General features: G+C 66.3%; 1 protein-coding gene across 11 annotated transcripts in view; it reads left to right on the plus strand.

The window, feature by feature from the left end:
- Window positions 1-25,273, plus strand: part of HDAC4 (histone deacetylase 4) — a 268,181-nt gene that overhangs the window by 230,223 nt on the left and 12,685 nt on the right. For all 11 annotated transcript variants that reach the window (XM_070071474.1, XM_070071472.1, XM_070071473.1 and 8 more), the window contains 8 exons: window positions 3,996-4,042; window positions 7,822-7,929; window positions 9,521-9,576; window positions 12,028-12,115; window positions 16,131-16,250; window positions 17,354-17,451; window positions 21,981-22,099; window positions 23,161-23,294. In XM_070071474.1, coding sequence (XP_069927575.1) covers window positions 3,996-4,042; window positions 7,822-7,929; window positions 9,521-9,576; window positions 12,028-12,115; window positions 16,131-16,250; window positions 17,354-17,451; window positions 21,981-22,099; window positions 23,161-23,294 — 770 coding nt within the window. The remainder of the gene's footprint in view (window positions 1-3,995; window positions 4,043-7,821; window positions 7,930-9,520; window positions 9,577-12,027; window positions 12,116-16,130; window positions 16,251-17,353; window positions 17,452-21,980; window positions 22,100-23,160; window positions 23,295-25,273) is intronic.

Raw genomic sequence — 25,273 nt, forward strand, 5'->3', positions numbered from 1 at the left:
GCCTGTTTGTGCCCCGAAGGGGATGAGCCTTCATGGTGAAGTCGCCCGTGCCTCCTCAGCCAGACTTCCACAGCGGCTGGGGAGCGCCGGGCAGCCCCACGTCGGAGAGAAGGCAGCTCCCAGGCCCCCTCTGCTGACCGTTCGGTGCCGTGTGTGGAGCAGCAGACGTGGGCCCAGCCCTGCACGCTGGTCGACTTTAGAGGCCGCTGTTGACCACGCGCCCCAGGGCCCTCCGCAGTCCGTCTTGGTGCTGTGGCGCTCAGCCTGGCAGGGCGTGGATTCCGCGTCAGGCTGAGATGGTGTGAGTTCACTAGACGGTGTGAGAATTCTCTAGGCTTGCAAGCCGGGTTCATACCAGGCTGAAGGTTGCCAGAAATGGGAGGCAGCAGTGGGACAGGTGGTGTCCGTGGGAGCCACGAAGGTGGGCGTGCTGCGTGGTCACCAGTGGGTGCTGCGTGGGCCTTGGCTCTCAGCCGTGGCTAGCGTCCTCCCCTCGAAGACCCCTCTTCATTTCCACGTCTTTGTTCAGTTGTTGGCCCCACGTCCTCATGGCCCACTGCTGTCCCTCAGAGGCGACCATTTTAGGGTTTTAGTGTTCCTTTGGTAGCCGGATGTCTTGCGGCACAGCATACTGGGAGGGGTTGGGTTTGGGGGGGGGGAGTATAGGAGGCTGGTGTGGTGTGGCTGTGAGTGGGGGTATGTGTGTGATGCATGTGGTATGGGAAGGGGTGGGGGGTGGGGGTATGTGGTGTGTGTGTGGCGTAGGAGCAGATGGGGCGCATGTGGGGGTGGGGTGCAGGGGCTGTGTGGCATGGAAGTATGGGGGTGGGGTGGGGTGTGTGTGATGCTTGTGTGGGGGGATGGGATGCATATGGGGATGGGGTGGGGGTGTGGTGTGTGTAGGGACAGCTGTAGGGATGTGATGGGTGCGTGTGTGGTGTGTGTGTGGTGTGTGTGGGGAGATGGGGTGTTGGGGGGTAAGTGGCATGCGTGTAGCATGTGTGTGGAGTGTGTAGGGACGGGCTGTAGGGATGTGATGGGTGTGTGTGTGGTGTGTGTGTGGGGAGATGGGGTGTTGGGGGGTAAGTGGTATGCGTGTAGCATGTGTGTGGAGTGTGTAGGGACGGGCTGTAGGGATGTGATGGGTGCGTGTGTGGTGTGTGTGGGGAGATGGGGTGTTGGGGGGTAAGTGGCATGCGTGTAGCATGTGTGTGGAGTGTGTAGGGACGGGCTGTAGGGATGTGATGGGTGCGTGTGTGGTGTGTGTGGGGAGATGGGGTGTTGGGGGGTAAGTGGTATGCGTGTAGCATGTGTGTGGAGTGTGTAGGGACGGGCTGTAGGGATGTGATGGGTGGCTGTGTGGTGTGTGTGTGGTGTGTGTGGTGTGTGTGTGGGGAGATGGGGTGTTGGGGGGTAAGTGGCATGCGTGTAGCATGTGTGTGGAGTGTGTAGGGACGGGCTGTGTGGATGTGATGGTGCGTGTGTGGTGTGTGTGGGGAGATGGGGTGTTGGGGGGTAAGTGGCATGCGTGTAGCATGTGTGTGGAGTGTGTAGGGACGGGCTGTGTGGATGTGATGGGTGCGTGTGTGGTGTGTGTGGGGAGATGGGGTGTTGGGGGGTAAGTGGTATGTGTGTAGCATGTGTGTGGAGTGTGTAGGGACGGGCTGTAGGGATGTGATGGGTGCGTGTGTGGTGTGTGTGTGCGGAGGGGTGTCCACTCCACCTCCTCACCACCTGAAATGCATTTTCAAATTCTTAACTGTCCCACTAACCAAGGCACTTCGTCCGCTGTCTGATTTTGCAGACACGGTAATGGGCGGTGATTATCCCAGATTTCGTTGGCATCACCCTAATTAGGTGCTTAAACACTTCTGTGTGATTTTCCTTCCTCTGTTAATTGAATCTACAAATGTCTAAGCCAAACGCAGAGGCCTTTGTAGCTCCTTAATGATGTGGCGAGATGCGCACCCCAGACTCCTCAGCGGCTCGGGGTCACTGCCTCCCCGCGGGGTGTCGTGGGACCCGCCTTCCAGCGGCGCTGGCGCTGCGTGAGGGAGCCCGGCCTGGATCTGCGGGAGCACTCCACTCATCGGGGCCGCCCCTCCCTGCAGGAGAGCGATCCAGTGTCCTCCCCACCGCCACTGCCAGCCATCTGTGGGTTCACAGGAGCTTGAGACCCGGGCCAGGCAGGGAGCAGACGCGGCCGGCACACGCCTTCCCCCACAGCACGGCGCCCCAGCTCATGTCCCAGCTCACGGGCGTTCCGGCTTCTGCTAATGTGCACCCCAGCAGACAGCAGGTGCAACTGGCCTCTGCCATCCACCGGGAGAACCACGCAGTTCCAGGTGCCTGGCTTCAGCCGGTCTATTCCAGGCCATTGCAGGCATTTGGGGAAACAAATTAGTATAGGCGAGCACCCCCTGAATAAATTTTTTTAATAAGAGCGCAGGCTGCCCTACCTAGCGCGGGCGGAGGCTTGGACACCAAGCAGCTCCCCACACCCCCTCACTGGGAAGCCACACCTTCTGTGTGGCCAGCACCCGTGCCGCAAGCACAGGTGGGAGCTCACCTCCAGACCAGGCTGCTGACCACGCGCCCTGATGGCCAGTGCTTAGCTGTCGCTGACCCGTGCCCCAGGTTCACGTGTGGACCTGCACACCAGTGAGCCTGGGCAGGAGGGTGGCCGGCGGGGTGGGGAGAAGCAGAGGACTCCCAGGGCAGGAGGGTGAGGGCTGAGCACAGCGCAGAGGGCCGGGCCTGGTCTGTGCCTCTGCTCTGCTGCCGCCCTGCCTGCGTGGCCCAGCCTGGGCAGAGATGAGCTGGACAAGCCTGGCCTGGGGAGCACTGGCCGGTGAGCGTGGACACAGCCTTGGTCCCTTTGAAACTTGCTGGCTTGCTGGGGAGTGGGAACACCCACAAGTCCACTTGCTGAAGGGCCCGTGGCCGCAGCTGGCTGGTGCCTCCCGTCAGAGGCTGCCTGTTCTCAGTCCAGAGCCCTCTCTCACCCGCTGCGCCCGACCCTGTGTGACAGCCCTGCCCCTTGGGACGTGGACACGCCATCCCGCAGCTGGGGGGCAGGGGGCGAGCCCCAAGCCTCCAGCCTGTGTGCACCAGGCCTGTCACCAGGGGCCTGGCCGGGACATCGGTGGGCAGAGCCTGACCCGGGCCACTGAGCAAGCCTGCTTCCGCTTCTCTGCGCCAGCTTCTCCGGAGGCTTTCGCCCGTGCTCTGTGCCGAGGAAGTGCTGCCCTCGTACCGGGGTCGCTGGGCCCTGCGGACCCCAAGGCCTGTTTTCTTCCCGTGGCACTAGCAGCTCAGGCTGGGGATGGCAATGGGCACGGGGCTGCCCGGTGGGTCACTGTGCCCTACGCAGCCTGGCCGAGGAGCCTGCCGGGTGAGTGAGCAGGCAGCAGTCCTGAGTCTCCCTGGAGCGTGTGAGGAGCTGCTGGGGGGCCCGGGGCCCCCACCCCCGAGCAGCTCTGGGCAGCATGGAGAAGCCCAGAGCCACGCTGCAGGCTGGGTGCCCTCACGGAGGGGGTGGGAGGGAGTCACCTGTGGTCAGGCAGTGTGAGTCCTCCCGAGGGAGGGGTCCCTGGGCTGGGGGCTGGCAGGTGAACCCCTGAGGTGCCAGGACCAGGTGTTTTGGAAATGGGATTTGGTTTGCTGTAGTCTGTGCACAGTGCGGCCTCCTGCTTCCCAGGGACCCAGTGTCTGCCACAGCCCCCTGCCAAGGAGCTGATGCCTTGGGGGACTGACCCTGGCAGAGCGCCAGGCACCTGCCCACCAGACAGACCCCGTGCAGGGCCCTGCGGGGCTGGGGGAGGCATCACCCTTGAGTCCAGTTTGCTCCTTGGGACGGAGGTGGGGTGGGGCCCTGTGCACTCCACACCCCACAGTGCGCCCCCCAAATGCCAGGGCCCCAGCACACGCAGCTGGGGAGTATCTGCAGAGCCACGCTGGCCTCCTGACCTCTCCTCTCCTCTCCTCCTCCACAGGCTCCCTGACCTCCGTATTTGTCAGGCTCCCCTGTGGTGGTGTTGGGGTAAGTCTTCCTTTCATGAGTGATCACCTCCTGTCTGCCCCCTCCCCCCCCGTGCCGGCCCTCCTGCAGGGCTAATTGCTGCCAGCTGCTCTCCAGCCGCAGGCTCCCCGCGCAGCTTCAAAGACCCCAAGAGCCAGGAGCGTTTCCGTGGCCGGACTTGGGCACCTGGCCCTGGGCAGCTTGTTTGCACACAGGGTGCCGGCTGCTGTGGCACCTGCCTCGTGGGCAGCAGGAGTGTGCTTGGGGACCAGGTGCACATGCGTTGGGTGCTCCTCCTGTGTGCGGGTCCCAGCCCACAGCCACGGCTGAAGCCGATGGTGATGCACGAGGGTCTTTGAGAGCCCGCGGGGGGCAGCAGAGCTGAGCATGTGTTGGTGCAGAAAATGTGGAGATCCCTGCACACAGGAGTCTTCAAAACTTCAAGGAAAATGCATACAGTGAAAAACACGCATTTCAAAAAATGGTTTTGCACCAAAATAAATACACGGGGTACCTGTAGTGGGCGGGGTGGCCAGTGCGCGCTGGTGGCTTTCTGTGTACAGAGGACGCTCCTGGCTACACATGAGACTGCGGCAGGTGTGCAAGTGATGAAGGTCTCCCCAGGCCGTGCGTCCCCTCCACCTGCGCAGGGCAGGTCCAGGCTCACAAGGGGCCCTGCCGTCTCCGGCCCTCTCTGCCCTCTCTGGGCAAGCAGCAGGCTGCCAGCCCATCTGCTGCCCGTCACGGTCACACGGTGCAAGCCGTACCCGACGGTCACTGGGGCGAGGCGGGCTGGCAGACAGCGAGAGGCCTCGCGGCGGAACCTGCCCGGTGTGTGATCACAGAGCGTGGGTGAAGCTGCAGGTCTGGATTCTGTTATGGAAATGAAACAAAACTGTTTACTTCCGGAGTCTTTACAGAAATCACTGCTTTGAAAATTATCCCGTCAGAAGGAGCATAAACGACATCTATTCGTGCCACCACCAAGCCCTCCTAAAGCGGTTTCATTGTGCACTGTGAATAGGCCAGTCTATTCGGGCAGATTTTTGGCCAGACTTGGGGGGGGGGGGGTGCACTGCCCCGCAGCGGCCCCTGTGCAGGGCGGAGTCTGCAGTCTGCAAATGAAGGCTCAGTGCCTGCCCGGCCGCAGCTCCCAGGTGCCAAGTTCAGATCTGACACAGGGCAGGATGTCTGGGCCAGGTGAAAGTGGAAATGTCACCAATGAACTGGGCACAGAGAAGCCCGGGGTGCCGTGGAGGCCGCCAATGGGAAGACAGGCCGCAGGGTCGTGCAGCCCCTGCCCTGGCTGTGGGACGGACTCCTCATGTCCTTCCAGGGCCAGGGACCGGCCTCTCTGGGTATTGGGAGGGACCAGGTGGACCCCAGGAGCACCCAGGTCGGGGATGAGAAGACGGGCACCAACAGCCTGCCCGCTGCCCCTGAAAGCCTCCTTCAGTTAGTGACGAGCCGTGCACGGGTACTGTTAGAGCTCGCCTTCCAGAGCTGCGCTAAATACAGAATTAAGTCATTTCGACCCGATTTTCAAATCCACTCCAAGACTCCCGTTTGACTCGCCTCCCAGTCACTACAGGCGCCAGGTTGTGGCCGTGAGTCTCGTGGTGCCTCGCCCAGCCCACTCTGGGTGCCCCACAGCCCCCTTTGCCAGCAGCGGCCCGCCCCCCGCAGCAGGTGCCTGCTTTGGGTCCTCCTCCACCTCCTCCTGTCCCTGTTTCGCCGCCTCTCTGTAACCCCGGCGGGGAGCTGGTTGTGCCTCCGTCACTGCCAGGCCTGCCCTGGGCCTGACCCCAGCAGCACTGGAGTCGGAGCCAGGCTGCCTGGCCGGAGCCTCTTGCAGGGCACCAGGCTGCCCCGTGGGAGCGGCGCACACCGCAGGCCCTGAGCAGTAAGCATCTTGCTGGCCTGGGAGCCTCGCCGGGCGGGGGTTTGTGCTCCGGGAACATCCGTGCCCCTGTGTCACTGTGGCCCTGCAGACAGAGGCCCCTGGTGGAAAACACACAAAGAAAGACCCTTAACACCACCTGCCCCGCATGTCTATACGTTGTGAAGGGGACCATCAGGGTGCCATCCTCCGGGCCCGGCCCCCAGCAGGCAAAGGGCAGCTGTGTTGAGCGGCTCCTGCGGGGAGGCAGTGCGCAGTGCCCGGAGCAAAGGCATCTAAGGATGGACAGTGCCCTTGTGGATGTAGGGAACCAGTTAGAGACCGGAGGTTCGGTCACAGAAGGGAACAACCCTCTGCTGAGTGCCGGTCCACATAGGCCTTGAGCCCCTTCTGAGCCCCCCTGTTTTGAAGAGGAAGCTTCAATAGTGCCCGTCCCCTGGAGCTCTGCCCTGGCGAGGGGAGGGGCATGGGGGCCTGCGGTGCTCACAGGAGGCGCGTGGCAGAAGGGTCTCTGCTGGTCTGGCCAGCTTGCAGCAGAGTTAAACAAGCCTGCCTCCGCCCAGCCTCACAGAGCCTCCTGCACACCCCAGGGAGGGCGTGGGGCCCCGGGCATCGTCCAAGGCCCAGGCGGCCCTGAGCGTCTTGATGGAGTGGGGCGCCTGTGGGCTGGCGTGCAGAACTGTGCAGGTGTGGCCCAGGGCTATAACCTCCCCACCCCAGGCTCTGTGGGACACTGGTGTTTGCGATCTGGCTTTCAGCATCTGCCGCTGCTGTCCCTGTAGCCGGGGCTTTCTCTGAACTGCCGGTGCACCCGACAAATGGTGAATGAGGCAATGCCCCGTGGGAGCAGCTCAGGGCTCTTCCCTCCCCTGGGCGCAGCTGCTGGCCCCAGGCTCTTAGACTGGGTGACCCCCCCCCCCGGCTACGTTCCCTCCCCTGGGCACAGCTGCTGGCCCCAGGCCCTTACCCTGGGTGACCCCCACCCCGCTACGTTCCCTCCCCTGGGCACAGCTGCTGGCCCCAGGCTCTTAGACTGGGTGACCCCCCACCCCGCTACGTTCCCTCCCCTGGGCACAGCTGCTGGCCCCAGGCCCTTACCCTGGGTGACCCCCCACCCCGCTATGTTCCCTCCCCTGGGCACAGCTGCTGGCCCCAGGCCCTTAGACTGGGTGACCCCCACCCCGCTACGTTCCCTCCCCTGGGCACAGCTGCCGGCCCCAGGCCCTTACCCTGGGTGACCCCCACCCCGCTACGTTCCCTCCCCTGGGCACAGCTGCTGGCCCCAGGCCCTTACCCTGGGTGACCCCCACCCCGCTACGTTCCCTCCCCTGGGCACAGCTGCCGGCCCCAGGCCCTTACCCTGGGTGACCCCCACCCCGCTACGTTCCCTCCCCTGGGCACAGCTGCTGGCCCCAGGCCCTTACCCTGGGTGACCCCCACCCCGCTACGTTCCCTCCCCTGGGCACAGCTGCCGGCCCCAGGCCCTTACCCTGGGTGACCCCCACCCCGCTACGTTCCCTCCCCTGGGCACAGCTGCCGGCCCCAGGCCCTTACCCTGGGTGACCCCCATGACTCCCAGCTACCTTTAGCACAAAGCCAAGTCCTAATGTGAAGAGATCGCCAGTTCCAGTCCCCCCGCAAGGCACCATGCACAGTGCTCCTCACTGCCATCGCAGCAGACGCCCCTGACAGCATTACACTCGGCTCCACATCGGAGCAACTCACAGGGTTAAAAAAGAGAAAAATGAGCCAAATGTGGCCTGAGCCTGTTCCACAGTGACCGCAAACGCGGGACACCAAGGGCTTTGCATCCCGGAGTGGAGCCCACAGCTCTGAGCCCTGCAGGCCTGGCTCTGGGACGGGGCGTGGGCCTCATGGTGGACGGGTCCTGTTTCCACAGGTGGACAGCGACACCATCTGGAACGAGGTGCACTCGGCGGGGGCGGCCCGCTTGGCCGTGGGCTGCGTGGTGGAGCTGGTTTTCAAGGTGGCCACGGGGGAACTGAAGGTCAGTGGGGCGCGGGTGATGGGCTTCTGCCCAGGGTCAAGTCCGGGTGATGGATGCAGGCAGTCCCCGTCCAGCACGGGTCCCCCAGTGGTCACTGGGAGCACCACCATGTGGGTGGGAACGTCCAGGGGCTCAGAGCAGCTCTCGGGCGTCGAGAAGCCTCTGTCCCTGGGGCGTCGTCGAGAAGCTGACAGCATTGCTTCCCGTGAATCGCGGGATCGTGTCGGCTCAGGTGCACGCGGAGACGATTCTCGGTGTTTGTGAGTTTGCACCCCGCTGGGCGCCCACCCGCTGCGACCTATGGGAGTGGGGTGATGGGGACTGGCAGGGGAGAGGGTTTGGAGGCGGCCTGGACCATCAGGCCTGTTACTTGGTGCTGCACGGAGGCTGGATGGCGGCGACGGCCGTGAGGGCCCTGAAGCCCTGGCACCAGCCCGGCCTCTGCCGTGCCCAGGCTCAGCAGCCTGCCCTGCATCCGGCAAAGCCCTTTGGGCCATGGTGGTTTTATAACCCGCGCGCTGGTCGCTCCGCGACAGGGGTGCTTGCCCGTCCAAGTCCCGACACTGTATCCAGAGATGCCCCAAGGGTGTGAAACCACTGCTGTTGCCCCACCTCGTCAGGACGGCCCTAAGAGCCAGACGAGTCGCCCAGGCTTGGGATTCTCACTCTGAAGCTCGGATCTCACCAGGGACACAGCTGCCGCCATGGGACAGGCTGGCCAGGTGTCCCGGTGGTGGCGTGCACGGTCCACCTGTCCTTCCTCTGAGCAGAGTCAGTGTTGGCGAGCTCGCAGGCCAGTGGAGCCGTCATCTCCCTGGAGAGGGTCCTCATGGGCAGGGCTGCACTTGCTCCGTGTCTACGTGGCTGTTAAAGGTCACGTGTGCAAGGCTGAAGGTGACTCGGTGCTCACGGGCACGTGTGGCGGCGCCGGGACAGCGCTGCAGGAAGGGGGGTGGGTGCGTGTTACCGGGAGCCCTGGAGGACGCTGCCGGGCAGTTCTGCCCGTGGGGTTGGTTGAGCGTGGGAGTGCTGTCGGAGCGTGCATCGTGACCACGCCGGCCGCACTCGTCCATTCCTGAGCCTGGCCCCTGGGCGGCACGGTCAGCCGTGGCCCGCAGCCCTCGCGAGGCTGTGGCAGACTTGGCCCCGCAGCAGCCTCAGAGCAGTCTGTGGCTGCCTCTCGCGGCCTGTGGTGTGGGAAGGGGGGCTGTCCGAGGGCAGCAGGGCCCACTCCCCTCCACCCGCACCCAGGTCTCCCAGGGGCTTCCCGGTGGTCCTGCCCGAGGGCAGTGGGGGCCCACGGCACCCCTCCACACGTGTCCTGCCCCTAAACTTTGCCAACAGCGGTTGAGGGAGCCTCTGCCCAGACTCACCTTGAAACTTAGTGACGCGGCTTCCCCGGGAGCTTCTGGTGGCCGACAGACCTCTCGGGGAAGAGGGCCCCAGACCTCCTGGGAAGGCTCCCAGCCAGCGCCTGTTCTGACCCACGTGTGTGGCCGCCGCGGGACAGGGAACCGTCCCTGCACATTTGGGGTCAGCAGGGTGGTCAGCTCCTCCCGTCTGGTCACTCTCCCCCGTCTGTTGTCTCTAGAACGGCTTTGCGGTGGTCCGGCCCCCAGGACACCACGCCGAGGAGAGCACACCCATGTGAGTGGACTCGTGGCCCTGCGGCGGGAACGTGGGAACGTGGGAACCTGGTGCCTGTCCCCGGGTGGCGTCAGTGTGCCCAGCGGGAGGGTGGAGGCAGCACAGGTGCCTCAGCCTGGTGGTCTCACTGCCCAGTTAGCGATGAAGAGACAGGTGGCCTGGGGGGGAGGGGAGACCTCCGGCGGTCAGGACCTCGCCAGACTGGAGGGGCCGGGGGCGGGCGTTTGCCTAGAGGTTACCACACTGGCTGCAACGCCGCGTCCCGCGCTGGGAGCCCGGTGTGCTTCCCAGCTCTGGCTCCTAACCCTAGCCTCACTGGTGATGGCTGGCGTAAGCTGGGTTCCCGCCATCCACATGGAGATCTGGATGGAGTTCCCGGCTCCTGGCTTTAGCCCAGTCCCGGTCAGGCCACGGTGGGCATCTGGGCAGTGAACGAGGGTGGGAGGGAGCACAGCACTGTCTTCCCGTCTCTGTCTTGTGTGTGTGTGTCTGTGTCTGTCTGTGTGTCTGTCTGTCTGGAATAAGTAGCTTCCCTGAAGACAAACCTCTGGGGACAAGCTGCCTACACCAGGGGCTCACGTGGCAGGTTGTGTGTTGGATTCTTGAGGTCAGTCCCGGCCGGCGCCCCGGCTCACTAGGCTATCTTCCACGTAGCGGCGCCGGCACACCAGGTTCTAGTCCTGTCGGGGCGCCAGATTCTGTCCCGGTTGCCCCTCTTCCAGGCCAGCCCTCTGCTGTGGCCCGGGAGTGCAGTGGAGGATGGCCCAAGTGCTTGGGCCCTGCACCTAATGGGAGACCAGGAGAAGCACCTGGTTCCTGCCATCGGATCAGCGCGGTGCGCCGGCTGCAGTGCGCCAGCCGTGGCAGCCATTGGAGAGTGAACCAATGGCAAAAGGAAGACTTTTCTCTGTCTCTCTCTCTTACTATCCACTCTGCCTGTCCAAAAAAAAATTTTTTTTCTAAAAAAAAAAAAAAAAAAAAAAAAAAGAGGTCAGTCCCCTCAGGCCACGCCACGTGTGTCCACGTAGCTTCCCTGTGTCCGTGAGGTACTGATGCCCGTGCCGGCGCCTCTCTGAAGGTCTGCAGTGGGGCCACACTCGTCTCGGCTGGCGGCAAGGTCATCACAGACTCTGGTCCTGCTGTGTGTCCTGGGTGCCATGGCTGCCCAGGTGGTGAATTAGCTGTCCATCAGAGAGCAGCTGGCCCCTGGGACAGAAAGATCCAGGCTGACGAGTGCCATCAGCTCCGGAGACGGCCCCTGGGGGTGTCGGCTGGAGTTACAGGAGGTGGTGTTTGGACTGTGCCCTGGATGGGTAGCAGGTGTCAGACGGGCAGGGCAGGGAAGCAGGTGGGTCCTGGTGAGTGCTCCACCAGGGAGAGGCCAGGGAACGCGGCAGGAACGAAGGGGGGACCTCGGGCTGGCTGTGCCACCCGCGGGAGCTGGGGTGCTGGAGGCAGGAAGTGTGTCAGGACTGAGGGGTGCAGCTTCCTTCTCGTCCGGGAGGGGCAGCGTGGCCCCGGGGGTGAAGCGTGGGCCGGGGTCTCTGGCCGTCCCGAGACGCCGCGGGCTCCCCCAGTCCTGGAACTCGCCCGTGAGCTGAGAAGCAGGGTCCGCCCGTTTGTCCAGGCCTGCTCCCACCTCACCCCACGCTGGGGGTCTTCACGGGAACGCTCGGGGCTCTCGGGCTGGCGTTCGTTGTGTGGGCAGTGAGCACCACGCTCTTAGTTCCAAGCCCCCGCGGGATGGGGGGGGGCTCTCCGGGTGCCATCCGGGCTCCCAGACCCAGACGCCGTGCTTCTCACTACCGTGGGAATTCAGAGGAGAACTGAGACCGGGAAGACTTCCATCCGTGCTAGAATGAGTTTCTTGGCTTAATTCCTGCTCGTTTGAGTGCGATTCTCCGAAGGGCAGCCAGCCGCTGGAGTGAGTCCATGCACTGGTGTGTGTGTTAGGACACAGACAGCGATCGGCTGCAGCCTGCGCACCTGTGTTCTGTGGCCCGGAGCGTCCTCGAGATGTCAGGGAGTGGCGGGCGCAGCAGGTCTCAGAGCGCAGCGTCGCGCCCTCCGCGCAGGAGACTGGCCACGCGTGTGTGTGCATCTGTGCCTGGTGTACCCGTGGTGCGGGTGGATCTGGGCTCTGTGCGTCCGTATACACGTGTGTGGTAGTGGTGTGTGTATCCGTGTGCATTTGTATGTGCATGTGTGCCTATCCGTGTTGTCTCTGTTTCTTCCATCTGATGGCGTGTGTGCGTGTTCACATGTGTGTGGTGTACATGTGGCAGGTGTGTCTGTGTCGGTAGCGTGTGTGGTGCCTCTGTGCGCAGGTTTGTCCGTAGCGTGTGTATGTTGTACATCCATGTATTTTGTGTGACGCATGTGTCTGTGGTGCGTGCCTGAGACAGCTCTCGCGAGCTCTGCCGACACAGGTGCCGCGCGTCTCCTCCGCAGGGGGTTCTGCTACTTCAACTCCGTGGCCGTGGCCGCCAGGCTGCTGCAGCAGAGGCTGAACGTGAGCAAGATCCTCATCGTGGACTGGGTGAGTGCGGCCCCGCGTGGCTGGGAGGAGCCCTGCCCGCCTCACACCCCTCCACCTGGGTGCACAGCCTGCCCCTCCCCCGCACTGGGAGCACAGCCCACGGCCAGAGCCCTGCCCGCCACTCCCCCGCACTGGGAGCACAGCCCGTGACCACAGCCCTGCCCGCCCACTCCCCCGCACTGGGAGCACAGCCCACAACCAGAGCCCTGCCTGCCTCACTCCCCCGCACTGGGAGCACAGCCCACGGCTGGAGACCTGCCCGCCCACTCCCCCGCACTGGGAGCACAGCCCACAGCCAGAGCCCTGCCTGCCTCACTTCCCCGCACTGGGAGCACAGCCCACGGCTGGAGACCTGCCCGCCCACTCCCCCGCACTGGGAGCACAGCCCACAGCCAGAGCCCTGCCTGCCTCACTTCCCCGCACTGGGAGCACAGCCCACGGCTGGAGACCTGCCCGCCCACTCCCCCGCACTGGGAGCACAGCCCACAGCCAGAGCCCTGCCTGCCTCACTCCCCCGCACTGGGAGCACAACCCACGGCTGGAGACCTGCCCGCCCACTCGCACTGGGAGCACAGCCCACAGCCAGAGCCCTGCCTGCCTCACTCCCCCGCACTGGGAGCACAGCCCACGGCCGGAGCCCTGCCCGCCCACTCCCCCGCACTGGGTGCACAGCCCACAGCTGGAGACCTGCCCGCCCACTCCCCCGCACTGGGAGCACAGCCCACGGCCGGAGCCCTGCCCGCCCACTCCCCCGCACTGGGAGCACAGCCCGCCCACTCCCCCGCACTGGGAGCACAGCCCACAGCCGGAGCCCTGCCTGCCTCACTTCCCCGCACTGGGTGCACAGCCCACGGCTGGAGACCTGCCCGCCCACTCGCACTGGGAGCACAGCCCACAGCCAGAGCCCTGCCTGCCTCACTCCCCCGCACTGGGAGCACAGCCCACGGCCGGAGCCCTGCCCGCCCACTCCCCCGCACTGGGTGCACAGCCCACAGCTGGAGACCTGCCCGCCCACTCCCCCGCACTGGGTGCACAGCCCACGGCCGGAGCCCTGCCCGCCCACTCCCCCGCACTGGGAGCACAGCCCGCCCACTCCCCCGCACTGGGAGCACAGCCCACAGCCGGAGCCCTGCCTGCCTCACTTCCCCGCACTGGGTGCACAGCCCACGGCCGGAGCCCTGCCCACCCACTCCCCCGCACTGGGTGCACAGCCCACAGCTGGAGACCTGCCCGCCCACTCCCCCGCACTGGGTGCACAGCCCGCCCACTCCCCCACACTAGGAGCACAGCCCACAGCCGGAGCCCTGCCTGCCTCACTCCCCCGCACTGGGTGCACAGCCCACGGCCGGAGCCCTGCCCACCCACTCCCCCGCACTGGGTGCACAGCCCACAGCTGGAGACCTGCCCGCCCACTCCCCCGCACTGGGTGCACAGCCCGCCCACTCCCCCGCACTAGGAGCACAGCCCACAGCCGGAGCCCTGCCTGCCTCACTCCCCCGCACTGGGTGCACAGCCCACGGCCGGAGCCCTGCCCACCCACTCCCCCGCACTGGGTGCACAGCCCACAGCTGGAGACCTGCCCGCCCACTCCCCCGCACTGGGTGCACAGCCCGCCCACTCCCCCGCACTGGGAGCACAGCCCATGACCACAGCCCTGCCCGCCCACTCCCCCGCACTAGGAGCACAGCCCACAGCCGGAGCCCTGCCTGCCTCACTCCCCTGCACTGGGAGCACAGCCCGCCCACTCCCCCGCACTGGGAGCACAGCCCACAGCCGGAGCCCTGCCTGCCTCACTTCCCCGCACTGGGTGCACAGCCCGCCCACTCCCCCGCACTGGGAGCACAGCCCACGACCAGAGCCCTGCCTGTCCACTCCCCCGCACTGGGAGCACAGCCCGTGACCAGAGCCCTGCCCGCCCACTCCCCCGCACTGGGAGCACAGCCCGTGACCCGAGCCCTGCCCGCCCATTCCCCCGCACTGGGAGCACAGCCTGTGACCAGAGCCCTGCCTGCCTCACTTCCCCGCACTGGGTGCACAGCACATGACCGGCCTCTGGGAGGAGCCCTGCCCGCCCACTCCCCCACACTGGGTGCACAGCCCGCCCACTCCCCTGCACTGGGTGTACAGCCCGCCCACTCCCCCGCACTGGGTGCACAGCCCACGGCCGGAGCCCTGCCCGCCTACTCCCCCGCACTGGGTGCACAGCCCACGACCGGCCTCTGGGAGGAGCCCTGCCCGCCCACTCCCCCGCACTGGGTGCACAGCCCGCCCACTCCCCCGCACTGGGAGCAGAGCCTGTGACCAGAGCCCTGCCCGCCCACTCCCCCGCACTGGGTGCACAGCCCACGGCCAGAGCCCTGCCTGCCTCACACCCCTCTACCTGGGTGCACATCCCGCGGCCAGAGCCCTGCCCACCCACTCCCCCGCACAGGGAGCACAGCCCGTGACCCGAGCCCTGCCTGTCCACTCCCACGCACTGGGTGCACAGCCCGTGACCAGAGCCCTGCCCGCCCACTCCCCCGCACTGGGTGCACAGCCCGTGACCAGAGCCCTGCCTGTCCACTCCCACGCACTGGGTGCACAGCCCACGACCCGAGCCCTGCCTATCCACTCCCCTGCACTGGGAGCACAGCCCACGGCCAGAGCCCTGCTTGCCCACTCCCCCGCACTGGGTGCACAGCCCGCGGCCAGAGCCCTGCCCGCCCACTCCCCCGCACTGGGTGCACAGCCCACAGCCGGAGACCTGCCTGCCTCACTCCCCCGCACTGGGTGCACAGCCCGTGACCAGAGCCCTGCCTGCCTCACTTCCCCGCACTGGGTGCACAGCCCACGACCCGAGCCCTGCCCGCCCACTCCCCCGCACTGGGAGCACAGCCCACAGCCGGAGACCTGCCTGTCCACTCCCCCGCACTGGGAGCACAGCCCACAACCCAAGCCCTGCCTGCCTCACTCCCCCGCACTGGGAGCACAGCCCACAACCAGAGCCCTGCCCGTCCACTCCCCCGCACTGGGTGCACAGCCCGCCCACTCCCCCGCACTGGGAGCACAGCCCATGACCACAGCCCTGCCCGCCCACTCCCCCGCACTAGGAGCACAGCCCACAGCCGGAGCCCTGCCTGCCTCACTCCCCTGCACTGGGAGCACAGCCCGCCCACTCCCCCGCACTGGGAGCACAGCCCACGACCAGAGCCCTGCCTGTCCACTCCCCCGCACTGGGAGCACAGCCCACAGCCGGAGCCCTGCCTGCCTCACTTCCCCGCACTGGGTGCACAGCCCGCCCACTCCCACGCACTGGGTGCACAGCCCGCGACCAGAGCCCTGCCTGTCCACTCCCATGCACTGGGTGCACAGCCCGCGACCAGAGCCCTGCCTGTCCACTCCCATGCACTGGGTGCACAGCCCGTGACCAGAGCCCTGCCTGTCCACTCCCACGCACTGGGTGCACAGCCCGCAACCGACCTCTGGACTATGGAAGCATAACCTGGAAACGTTCTCAAAGACACAGCCTGTAGGCGTCTGCACCATGGTGTCCGTCAGCCCCGCCTGCCGGCCCGCACTTCCCCTGGAAGGCAGAGTTCAGGAGGAGGCTCGGGCCTCTGGCCTGGGTCCCGGCTGCCCCTCCCTGGTGCCCTCTGCTGCTTGGGACACGTGGGGGTTGTGCTTCGGCGATGCGGGTTGTCCTTGTGTGTGGAGGCCTGGATGACACCTGTCACCCACAGCCCTTGGGGTTCCCCATATTGTGCCACCACTTCACACGTGCCTGCACGTGGACAGGCCATGGCAGTGAGCCCCTCCCGACAGAGGCAGAGACACCACAGGCGCCAGACTCGATGAAAGGTGCACGTCCTTGCTGGACGCGGGACTGTGGCTCGGCGCTGAGGCGAGAGCCAGGCCCCAGCAGCCCTGCCAGAGCCACGGCGTCCGCGGGTGGGAGCCGCTGTCCCAGCCTGAGCACACGGAGGTGAGGGCTGCGCCGTGGCCTGGCCCTGCCCTGAGCCGGCTCCCCGCCCCACAGGATGTGCACCACGGGAACGGGACCCAGCAGGCTTTCTACAGCGACCCCAGCGTGCTCTACGTGTCCCTGCACCGCTACGACGATGGCAACTTCTTCCCGGGCAGCGGGGCACCCGACGAGGTGAGCAGGGGGGCGGGCTGTCGCTCCCCCTCTTCGTGGAGGAACGACACAGGACCCTGCGCTGTTCTTTTGTCTGCTCGGCCCTCCCCGGGTTTGCTGCTGGTCCTTCCCGGGTTGGCTACCGTCCCTTCCACCTCCGTGGAAGGGTGGTTCCCCCTGCCACATTCCCCACTTCCGCGGGGGAGCGGCACACCGCCGGCCGGCTCTCTCGGGGGCTGCACAGGTGTTCCCCTTAGATGTTCCCCTTAGATGTTCCTGGTGCATGCCGTCTCTCTCCTCCTTTATAGTCCTCCTCCGCCAATCCCAACTCGGCTGCCCACACGCCGAGTACGCTGCTCTCCTCCAATCAGGAGCAGGTCGTGCTGTTTATTGGTTGAACTGGAGGCAGCTGTGTAGAAGCTGTTTTCTCCTCTCCCAGCGCCATATTGTGGGAGAGCAGATGCATAGAATAAGTCTTAATTCCAGTAACTTAGTCTAGTCCGAGTTGCTCCCCACAGCGGGCCTTGCAGAGGGACGCTGGGCAGCCTGGAGCCCATGCTCCCTTGAGCCGGGGCCGTAACTTGAGGCGGATGCCAGCCTGGACCCCGTCACGAGAACAGGCGAGCCCGTGTTGGAGGCACAGAACCAGAGATGGCTTCTGGTGCCGGGCCGGGAGACCGAGAACCACAGACCAGTAGGCAGTGGTGCCTCCGGCCACGGGGCCCCGACGGCGCTCCTCCTGCCTCGTGAGGGGGCTGCCCGGAGCTGCGGGACGAGCCTGGAACCGCGGGCCCAGCGGGGGATTCCACCCGGGCCTCCCAGAGCCCCCACAGGCGCGTTCTGCCCTGAGAGTGGCCGCAGGCCGCCCAGAGCTGTGACCCTTAGGAGAAGGGACTTCAGGGGCCCCTCGGGGAGCCCAGGGCGAAGGACCGTGCCGCAAGGTGCAGGGTCCGCGAACGCCTGCAGCTTCTGTACACACTGCCATGTTGCTGACCTCAGAGCCCCAGGGTGTGAGCGTGGCCAACGGCCAACAAAGCCCCAGCCTGGCGCCCCCAGCTCCAGGGTCCCCATCTGAGGGTCCCCCTGAGGGTCTGTGACACCAGTCTCTCTCCTTCGGGCCACAGGTGGGCACAGGGCCCGGCGTGGGCTTCAACGTCAACATGGCTTTCACCGGCGGACTGGACCCACCCATGGGGGACACCGAGTACCTGGCGGCCTTCAGGTGAGTCTGTCGCCTGCCCCAGGGGCCATCAGCAGCCCTCCGTGGAGATGTCAGCCCAGCGTTTCTGGAGTGCGGCTCTGCACGAGTCGCTCCGGCCTCGGCCCTTACGCCAGCTCCGCCTGCTGACCTGTGCAGCAGATAGAGGCCCAGGGCCACTCTGGGTCACGACGGGGGCAGGCCAGGCCTCTGCCGTGCCAGGTGTCGCCGCGTGGGAGACTAAGCTTTCGCGATCTCCTGGTTTTCTTCCCCACGCCCTTTGGGAGGCTGTAAAACACGAATGAACCTGGAACCAGAGGCCGCTGTCACCTCCCTGTGCTGTGGTCCCTCTGGACACAGTGCAGGGTCGCTGCTGCAAAGGCAGGTGTGGGTCAGGCCTCCAGTGCGTGTGCTGCGGTCCCTGCGGAACAGCGGCGGCTCAGCCGGGTGGGCTTTCTTGTTCTGGGAGGGGTCTCCGCCTGCTCGCTCCAGCACGCGCAGCAGCTGCAGGTGCCTCCCCCGGCGCTCCCCGGGCCCGAGTTGACGGCACTGTTAGCACAGCTGGGGCCAGGCCCTGCCTCCTTGGTCAGGAAGCCCGTGTCCTTTGCAAGACTTGTTCTCCAACTCCATGGTTTTATCTTGATTGGTGCACAGACCGAGCACACGCGTCTAGGCCGTGTCTGAGGCCTGTGCGTGCATCTCTGGATGCGGGTGCACATGTGTCTGCATGTGCTTCCGCTTCTGGGTGCCTGTCCAGCTGTCTGCGCGTCTGTGCAGGGAGCATGCCTGCATCTGGAGATGCGAGGGCACACACGTGTGCAGGTGCACGTGCTGGTGGGAGGGATGCCTGTGAACGTGGACTCTGCCCCAAGCTCTGGACACCCCGGATGAGACGTGTGGCCTCTCTCAGCTGTAGCCTGCTCATCGAGAAACTGGAGAGGGCGTGGGGGTCTGGCCCCTGCTGGGCAGGTCCCTCGGGCTCTCAGTCTGTGGAAGCAGCAGTCCTGTCTTAGCACCTCAGGGCGGAACCTGTCCTCACAGCAGAGCCGCCTGTGTGGACAGGGCTCAGCCCAGCCGTGGAAGGCCACACCCAGAAGGACTTCACCTCTCCTGGTCTTGAGCGGCTGCACTTTGATGTCTCTTCTTACATCCGGCAAACAACATTTTTGATGATTTCTCTGCCTAATTTAAAGGCACTCTGCTTCCCCAAACACATGCAAGATCTGAAAGTTTTTGTGGGTTTATTTATTTTCGAATTTTTACTTATTTGCTTTATTTGAAAGGCTCAGAGAGATCTCCCGTTCACTGTTCCACTCCCCCAGTGCCTGCAACAGCTGGGACAAGCGCCAGCTGACCCAGGAGCCCAGAAGTCATGCTGGGTGTCCCCGTGGGTGGCAGGGACCCCCACGTGAGCCATCACCTGCTGCTCCCAGGGTGCACATTAGCAGGCCGCTGGATCAGAAGCGGAGCAGGGACCTGAACCCCACGGGCATGGACGCCAGCTGCAGCCCCAGCACCCGCTCTCTCGGGAAGTCTTCTGACGTGACCTCCGAGCCCGTGACACGTGTGCCGCTCTGTCACACATCCGCTGCCAGTGTCACTGTGTCGTCTCCCGGCCGAGAACGCGGCTCCCGGGGCTCCCTGGAAGACGGTGCCTGCGAGGTGCCGGCGCTCCCAGGGCCAGCTTCCCGGGCAGAGAGGGGCGGCGCTCCTGGCCTGGCCTCTTCGTCCGGCTCGGCTCCTCCGCCAGGTGTGGCCTGCACTGACCTCACCTCATGGGCGGCGCCCGGTGGGCTCCGTTCTCTGACCCCGGGTGGAAGTTCCCGCGGCCTCCTCCAGGGCCCCTTTTGTCCGCCAGGCGCTCGCATCTGTTTCCATCCCCGCTGAGGGCGTGCGTGCTGATACCTTATCAAGTGAGCGCTGACGCCTGCACGGCCTCTTTGAGCAGGAAAATTGTCTCGGGGCTTTTTTATTGCTCCTAATGTAAAGTAGCGCTTTGAAGTTCCCTGGGCGAAGGTGGGGAGGGGTCAGAGGCCCGACTCCCCCTCTGCTGCTCCCCCGGGGAGCCGGGAAGACCCGCTGCCTGCCCGGCCGCTCTTGCAGGGGATCTCGCCCCAGATGAAGAGGAGATAAGAAAATCGCCCCTAATGAGGTCCAGAGGCAGCGGCACTTTCTCCTGGGGCTTGGAGACCAGGCGCAGGCGCCCTTAATTCAAACCAGCCCCAGCCGGCCCCAGACGCCTTTGAAGTTGGCCATGAACATTTGGGGGGGGGCACAGGAAGGCTGGGTCTCAGGGAGGTGAGGAAGGCATTTCTTAACCCCTCCTTTACCTGCTCCTCCTGGCCGACAGCCCCGCCTCTCACGCGATTCCTCCCCCTTGGAACCCAGACCCGCACATGTCGGGGCGCCGCATCTGCTGACGGTGCCGGCCCTGCCCAGAGCGCGGGCGCATCCGACCCGCATTCCCACCGTTCGGGGAAGTGTGAGGGCTGAGCTCTCTGTACCCTGTTCCTGCCACCTGGCGCGTGCCAGCGCTCTCTGCAGTGTGGGCAGGTGCGCGAGGCTTCGCCGGGGGCCAGGGCGCTGCCCGCCGTGCCCCACGCCTGGGGCTGCACGCTCCCTGTCCTGGGGTTTGCTCCCAGCCGCCCCACCGTCCTTTCTGAAGGCCAGCGTGTCTCCCTCGGATGTCCAAATGCCCTCCTGTGAAGAGGCTTCCCGAGGACATTGCATAGAGATTCCAGAAACAAAACATCTAAGCTAAAACCTCGGCAGCCTCGGTGCCTGTGCCGCCAGCCTTGGGGATTCCGGCAGCAGACGGGCGCGGAGCCCACGCCGAGGGCGGCAGAGGCAGGCAGTCAGGGTGCCCGCGGGGCTGCTCGGGCACAGGACTCAGGACTGTGGCTGCCACGCCTTCTCCACCATGCCCCTCTCACTGGCCCTGCATCCCAGGGGCGGGCCGAAGCCTCCAGAACCCTGGGCTGGCCCCGTGCCATGAAGGACAGGCACTGCGGCCCACGGCCCCACCCCACCACCTCCTCTTAAATAAAACGTAGGCGGGACTCAGCCAGGCCCCGCCGCTCCCGCGCCTCCAGGAGTGTCCGCTGTGTGGCCCTGGCGGCGGAAGCTGCTGACCCCGCTCTGGGGCCTGAGCCTTGCTCTCGGGACCCTGCGGTCGTGTCTGTTCGGTGGAGGGAATCGCGTGAACTGGGTCCAACCGCAGCAGAGAGGGAAGCGAGCGGCTTGGCGCTCAGGCCTGCAGGCATCAGGGTGACTCAGCCCGGCGGGCGAGTCTGGGGTGGCAGGCCATGTAGCCTGGTCAGAGTGCATGCCCCGTGCCTGGGCGGGGGCCTTTCCGAATCCGGCCGTCAGGGTGGCCTTTGCCCCTGGTCCCGGGGAGAAGGGGCGCAGGTCTCCTGAGTGCACGTGCGTTGGCTCTGGGGCCCACCGCCTGCACCCTGATCGGAGCTTTGGGAGAGGCCCCAGCGGGGATCTGGCGTCCAGTGTGGGGCTTCTGTGTCTTGGCCAGCGTGGGTGCTTGGCCGACTTCACCGGGAACTTTTGTCCAGCACCAGACTGAACGAGAAATGGAGCTGGCGGTGTTCCGGCCGCAGAGCTGCACGTGGGGGCAGTGGCTCCATGTGGCTGCCCCACTGTGGGCCCCTGGAGGCTCAGGATTCGCGTGGCCCACGTGTGTGCTGGTGGAGGCCACAGAGATGCAGCCACTGTGGGACGCTGGTACCGTGTGATCAAGTGGCTCCACGAAGAGGTGGTGGTGCAAGGGCAAACGGCGGGCTTCTCCCGGGAGGGGCCGGGAGTCCGCCGAGGCCACAGCACCAGGCCTCACATGCTGCCACGCCCACCTGCCCGGGGAGCCAGCGCCCCTCCTCCTGCCACCACGCTGCGCCCTGGCCCTGAGGGATGAGCAGGCTGTGAGTGGCAGGGCCAGATGGCGCCTTTGGCACACGTGGTCCCTGGAGCGTCCCGGCGCGTGCTGCCGGCGTGCTGGCTTGGTTGTCGCGTGCTGTGCAGCGTTTTCCGAGTTTCAAGCGGGCACCGTGCTCGCTTCCCAAAGCCACCTTACCAGGGAGCAGTGCCGTGCGGCCCTTCCTACGTGACCCCGTTGTTAAACACAGAGCCTGTCTGTGTTGGCCGTGGCACAGGGCGCCCTCCAGGGCTCCACCTTCTCAGCCGCAGCCCCCAGGCCTGGCGCCCCCTGTGGCCAGGAAGGCAGCCCAGGCCGGAAGGAGGACTGTCGGGAGGACCGGTGCTCTCTGGTCCAGCCCCACGCTCACACAGCTGGTGCCATGGAGGGGTCAAGGTCACCTCCGAAACCTGCAGACCCGGCACATCAGCCTTGGCAACGCGTTGGTGTGGAGGCGTGCTGGTCTGGGCTTGGAAGACACCCAGGAGGTGCGCCGTGGTCACACGTGACTGGTGTCCACCCAGCTGGGGAGCGGGCCGGCGCCGTCCGTGCTAAGAGCTCTGTGTTCCTGTGAGTGTCTGGGCCGCCGCTCCCCTGGCCGGCCCAGTGACACCGCTCCCGCCCTTTCCAGGACGGTGGTCATGCCGATCGCCAACGAGTTTGCCCCAGACGTGGTGCTGGTGTCGTCGGGCTTCGACGCCGTGGAGGGCCACCCCACGCCGCTCGGGGGCTACAACCTCTCTGCCAAATGTAAGTGCCCTGCAGGGGTCGCCTCCCCCACGCCTGGGTCAACGCATCACCATGGGTGCTGCGCCCCGAGTGTCACGTCCCCCCAGGAACTGCAGGAGAGGTCCCTAAGAGGCACGGAACAGGCTGCACACCAGGATGCCTGGGCCCCCTGCCCTGCAGGGACAGCAGCCGGTGACCGAGGAGCAGGGCGTGCTGGGGGCCGTCCCCTGGGAGCTGGTGCAAGTCCCCACTGCACTGATGGCTGACGGGCGCTCCGTGCTGCTCTCGGCTCTCTGGTGGCACCTTTACCTGGGTGAGGGGAGCCAGCCCTCAGACCAGCATGGAGAAGTGGCAGGAAGCAGGCTGGCTTCAGTGGACGGGAGCCCGAATCATGCGTGTGGTTGATTTGCCCTAGCTGGGAGAGTGGCCCCGTGCCCTTGAGTGGCCCCTGGTGTCCGAGCCATCCAGGAGCTATGGCTCTCCGGTGGCCGGCCTCCTGACCTCCGCAAGTCCCCGGGGTCACTCTTCTCCGTCAGTGCCAGGGCCAGGGAGGAGAGCCTGTGTCCCCACCCTTGCCAGTCCCCACGGGAAGACTGGCAGAATGCAAGGGGCCCCTACTCTGCTGCACTGCCCCCCAGGGCCCACCTGGTTGAGGAAGTGACCAGGCTCCTGCACTGACTGGAGCCCCCATCGCCCAACCCAGATGCCCCGCCTCCCTGCTCTGAGCCGCTCCGTGGAGTCCACGCCGCGGCCTTGAGCCCCATGTCGTTGCTCCCCCAGTCGGGCCAAGCCAGCCTCTCAGAAGCCACGGTACCACCAGCACCCCCATAGCCAGGCGGTGCTGCCGGCGTGGACAGGCAGCCTGCGTCACGGCCACCACCCAGTGCCCCATCGACCTCTGCTTCCGAAGGCAGGGCAGGCAGTGCTGGTCGGCATGGCCATCACCTTGCCCCGTCTGCCTTCTCTGCAGTGAGTCTCCTGAGCAGACCAGCCGCCGTCGGGGTGTGTGTGTGTGTGTGTGTGTGTGTGTGTGACTGTGGTCCGTGCCCGGCCCCCACTGGCACGTCCCTGTCCCCTTGCAGGTTTCGGGTACCTGACCAAGCAGCTGATGGGCCTGGCTGGCGGCCGCATCGTCCTGGCCCTCGAGGGAGGCCACGACCTGACGGCCATCTGTGACGCCTCTGAGGCTTGCGTGTCTGCACTGCTGGGAAATGAGGTAGGAGGACTGCAGGGCCAGGGCCCGGCCAGGGAGGACCTCAGGGGCCAGGGCCCAGCCGGGGAGGACCGCAGGGGCCAGGGCCTGGGCCGGGGAGGACCACAGAGGCCAGGGCCTGGGCAGGGGAGGACCACAGGGGCCAGGGCCCAGCCGGGGAGGACCGCAGGGGCCAGGGCCCGGGCCTGGGCCAGGGAGGACCGCAGGGCCAGGGCCAGGCCGGGGAGGACCGCAGGGGCCAGGGCCCGGGCCGGGGAGGATCACAGGGGCCAGGGCCCGGCCAGGGAGGACCACAGGGGCCAGGGCCCAGCCGGGGAGGACCGCAGGGGCCAGGGCCCGGCCGGGGAGGACCGCAGGGGCCAGGGCCCGGGCCCGGGCCGGGGAGGACTGCAGGGGCCAGGGCCCGGGCAGGGGAGGACCGCAGGGGCCAGGGCCCGGGCCTGGGCCAGGGAGGACCGCAGGGCCAGGGCCAGGCCAGGGAGGACCGCAGGGGCCAGGGCCCGGGCCGGGGAGGATCACAGGGGCCAGGGCCCGGGGCGGGGAGGACCGCAGGGCCAGGGCCCAGCCGGCAAGGCCGCGCTGGCCTGTGTGGCTCCCGCTGTGACAGAGGGGACGGGGAGAGGCTGTGAAGGGTGGGCGAGGATGTACGGGTGGAGTCCACTCATTCTCCCTGGGGGACAAGGGGCCCTTCATCATGGAAGAGTTTGTCCTATTGCAGTCTCTGGGCCGTGGGTTTAGGAGTGGCCTCGGTGGGCCCAGAGCCCCGCCTGCCATTCTGAGACCTCAGGTGACCCCCAGGGTCAGAACTCTGTCCATGGGACCAAGGCAGGGGGACGCTGAGGCCTGCACAGAGGGGGCTTCCGAGGGCTGGGGTTGGGAGCAGCACTCACAGAGCTGTCCTGCGTGCTCGCCCTGCGGAGGGGAGTGCGGAGGGGGCCCGCAGAGCAGGACCTGGAGCGGACCTGCGTGCTTCACGTCGACTTTCCAAACTGCGCCCTCGCCGGGACTCAGACCTGCCCGAGGCCTCTGGACGTGGGGTCCACGCCTGTGTCCCACCCCACGCCAGGGCTCTCAGCCCTGGCAGGAGCACAGGCCCAGTGCCCACGTGAGGTGGCTGCCTCTACGCGCGAGCACCGTGCCGAGGAGTGGACACGTGGCCTCCCTGCCTGGTGCTCGTGGCGTCCACGCCGGGCCTGACCGCCGGTGGGACCCACAGGTCCATGCCCCTTGCCCAGCCCCCCGCCCTGGGGGCACCACTCTCAACACCTTCCTTATTCTCAGGGTGAGGTTCGTGTGGCACTCGGCCTCCCGCCTCGCCTGTTCCCACACACTCAGCACTACAAAGTGTCCCCACCCCCCAAGTAGTGGCCGCCAACAGCAGTCCTGCCTGGCGGGGGCACTCAGGTTGGGGACTTGGCCCCCAGGCCCTCAGCCACTCAGTCCTGTGACGGTGACCTCACAGGTGCCACCCCAGCTCTCCTGTCTGCTGGCCTCTGGCCTGGTTGTGCAGTGGGTGGCTGGGGTGGCGACCAGCGCTGATGCTCTGTGCCAAGCCCCACCCCACATAGGCCCACCCTGCAGGGACGGTGTGAATGGGGCTGGGAAGGATGGGGGGCCCACAGCCCCCCTGGAGCCGAGCAGGTCGCTGGGGGTGGGAGTGGTTTCCTGCTGCCCTGTCTGCCTCAAGAGGGAGTGGTTATGGGACATCCTGCTGTGCTGCAGCAGCCGGGGGAGGAACCCACTGCCCTCATGCCCTCACCGTTCCCACCCCTGCTGCTCCCTCAGGCGAACAGTGCAGACCCCGCCTGGGGCCTGCACCAAAGACAGTGAGTAGGGTGCGGGCGCAGCCACAGGGGCGACCCCGCCTGGGGCCTGCACCAAAGACAGTGAGTAGGGTGAGGGCGCAGCCACAGGGGCGACCCCGCCTGGGGCCTGCACCAAAGACGAGTGAGTAGGGTGAGGGCGCAGCCACAGGGGCGACC

The sequence above is a fragment of the Oryctolagus cuniculus genome, chromosome 3 (assembly GCF_964237555.1).
Source record: "Oryctolagus cuniculus chromosome 3, mOryCun1.1, whole genome shotgun sequence".
In the NCBI taxonomy this organism is placed as follows: Eukaryota; Metazoa; Chordata; class Mammalia; order Lagomorpha; family Leporidae; genus Oryctolagus; species Oryctolagus cuniculus.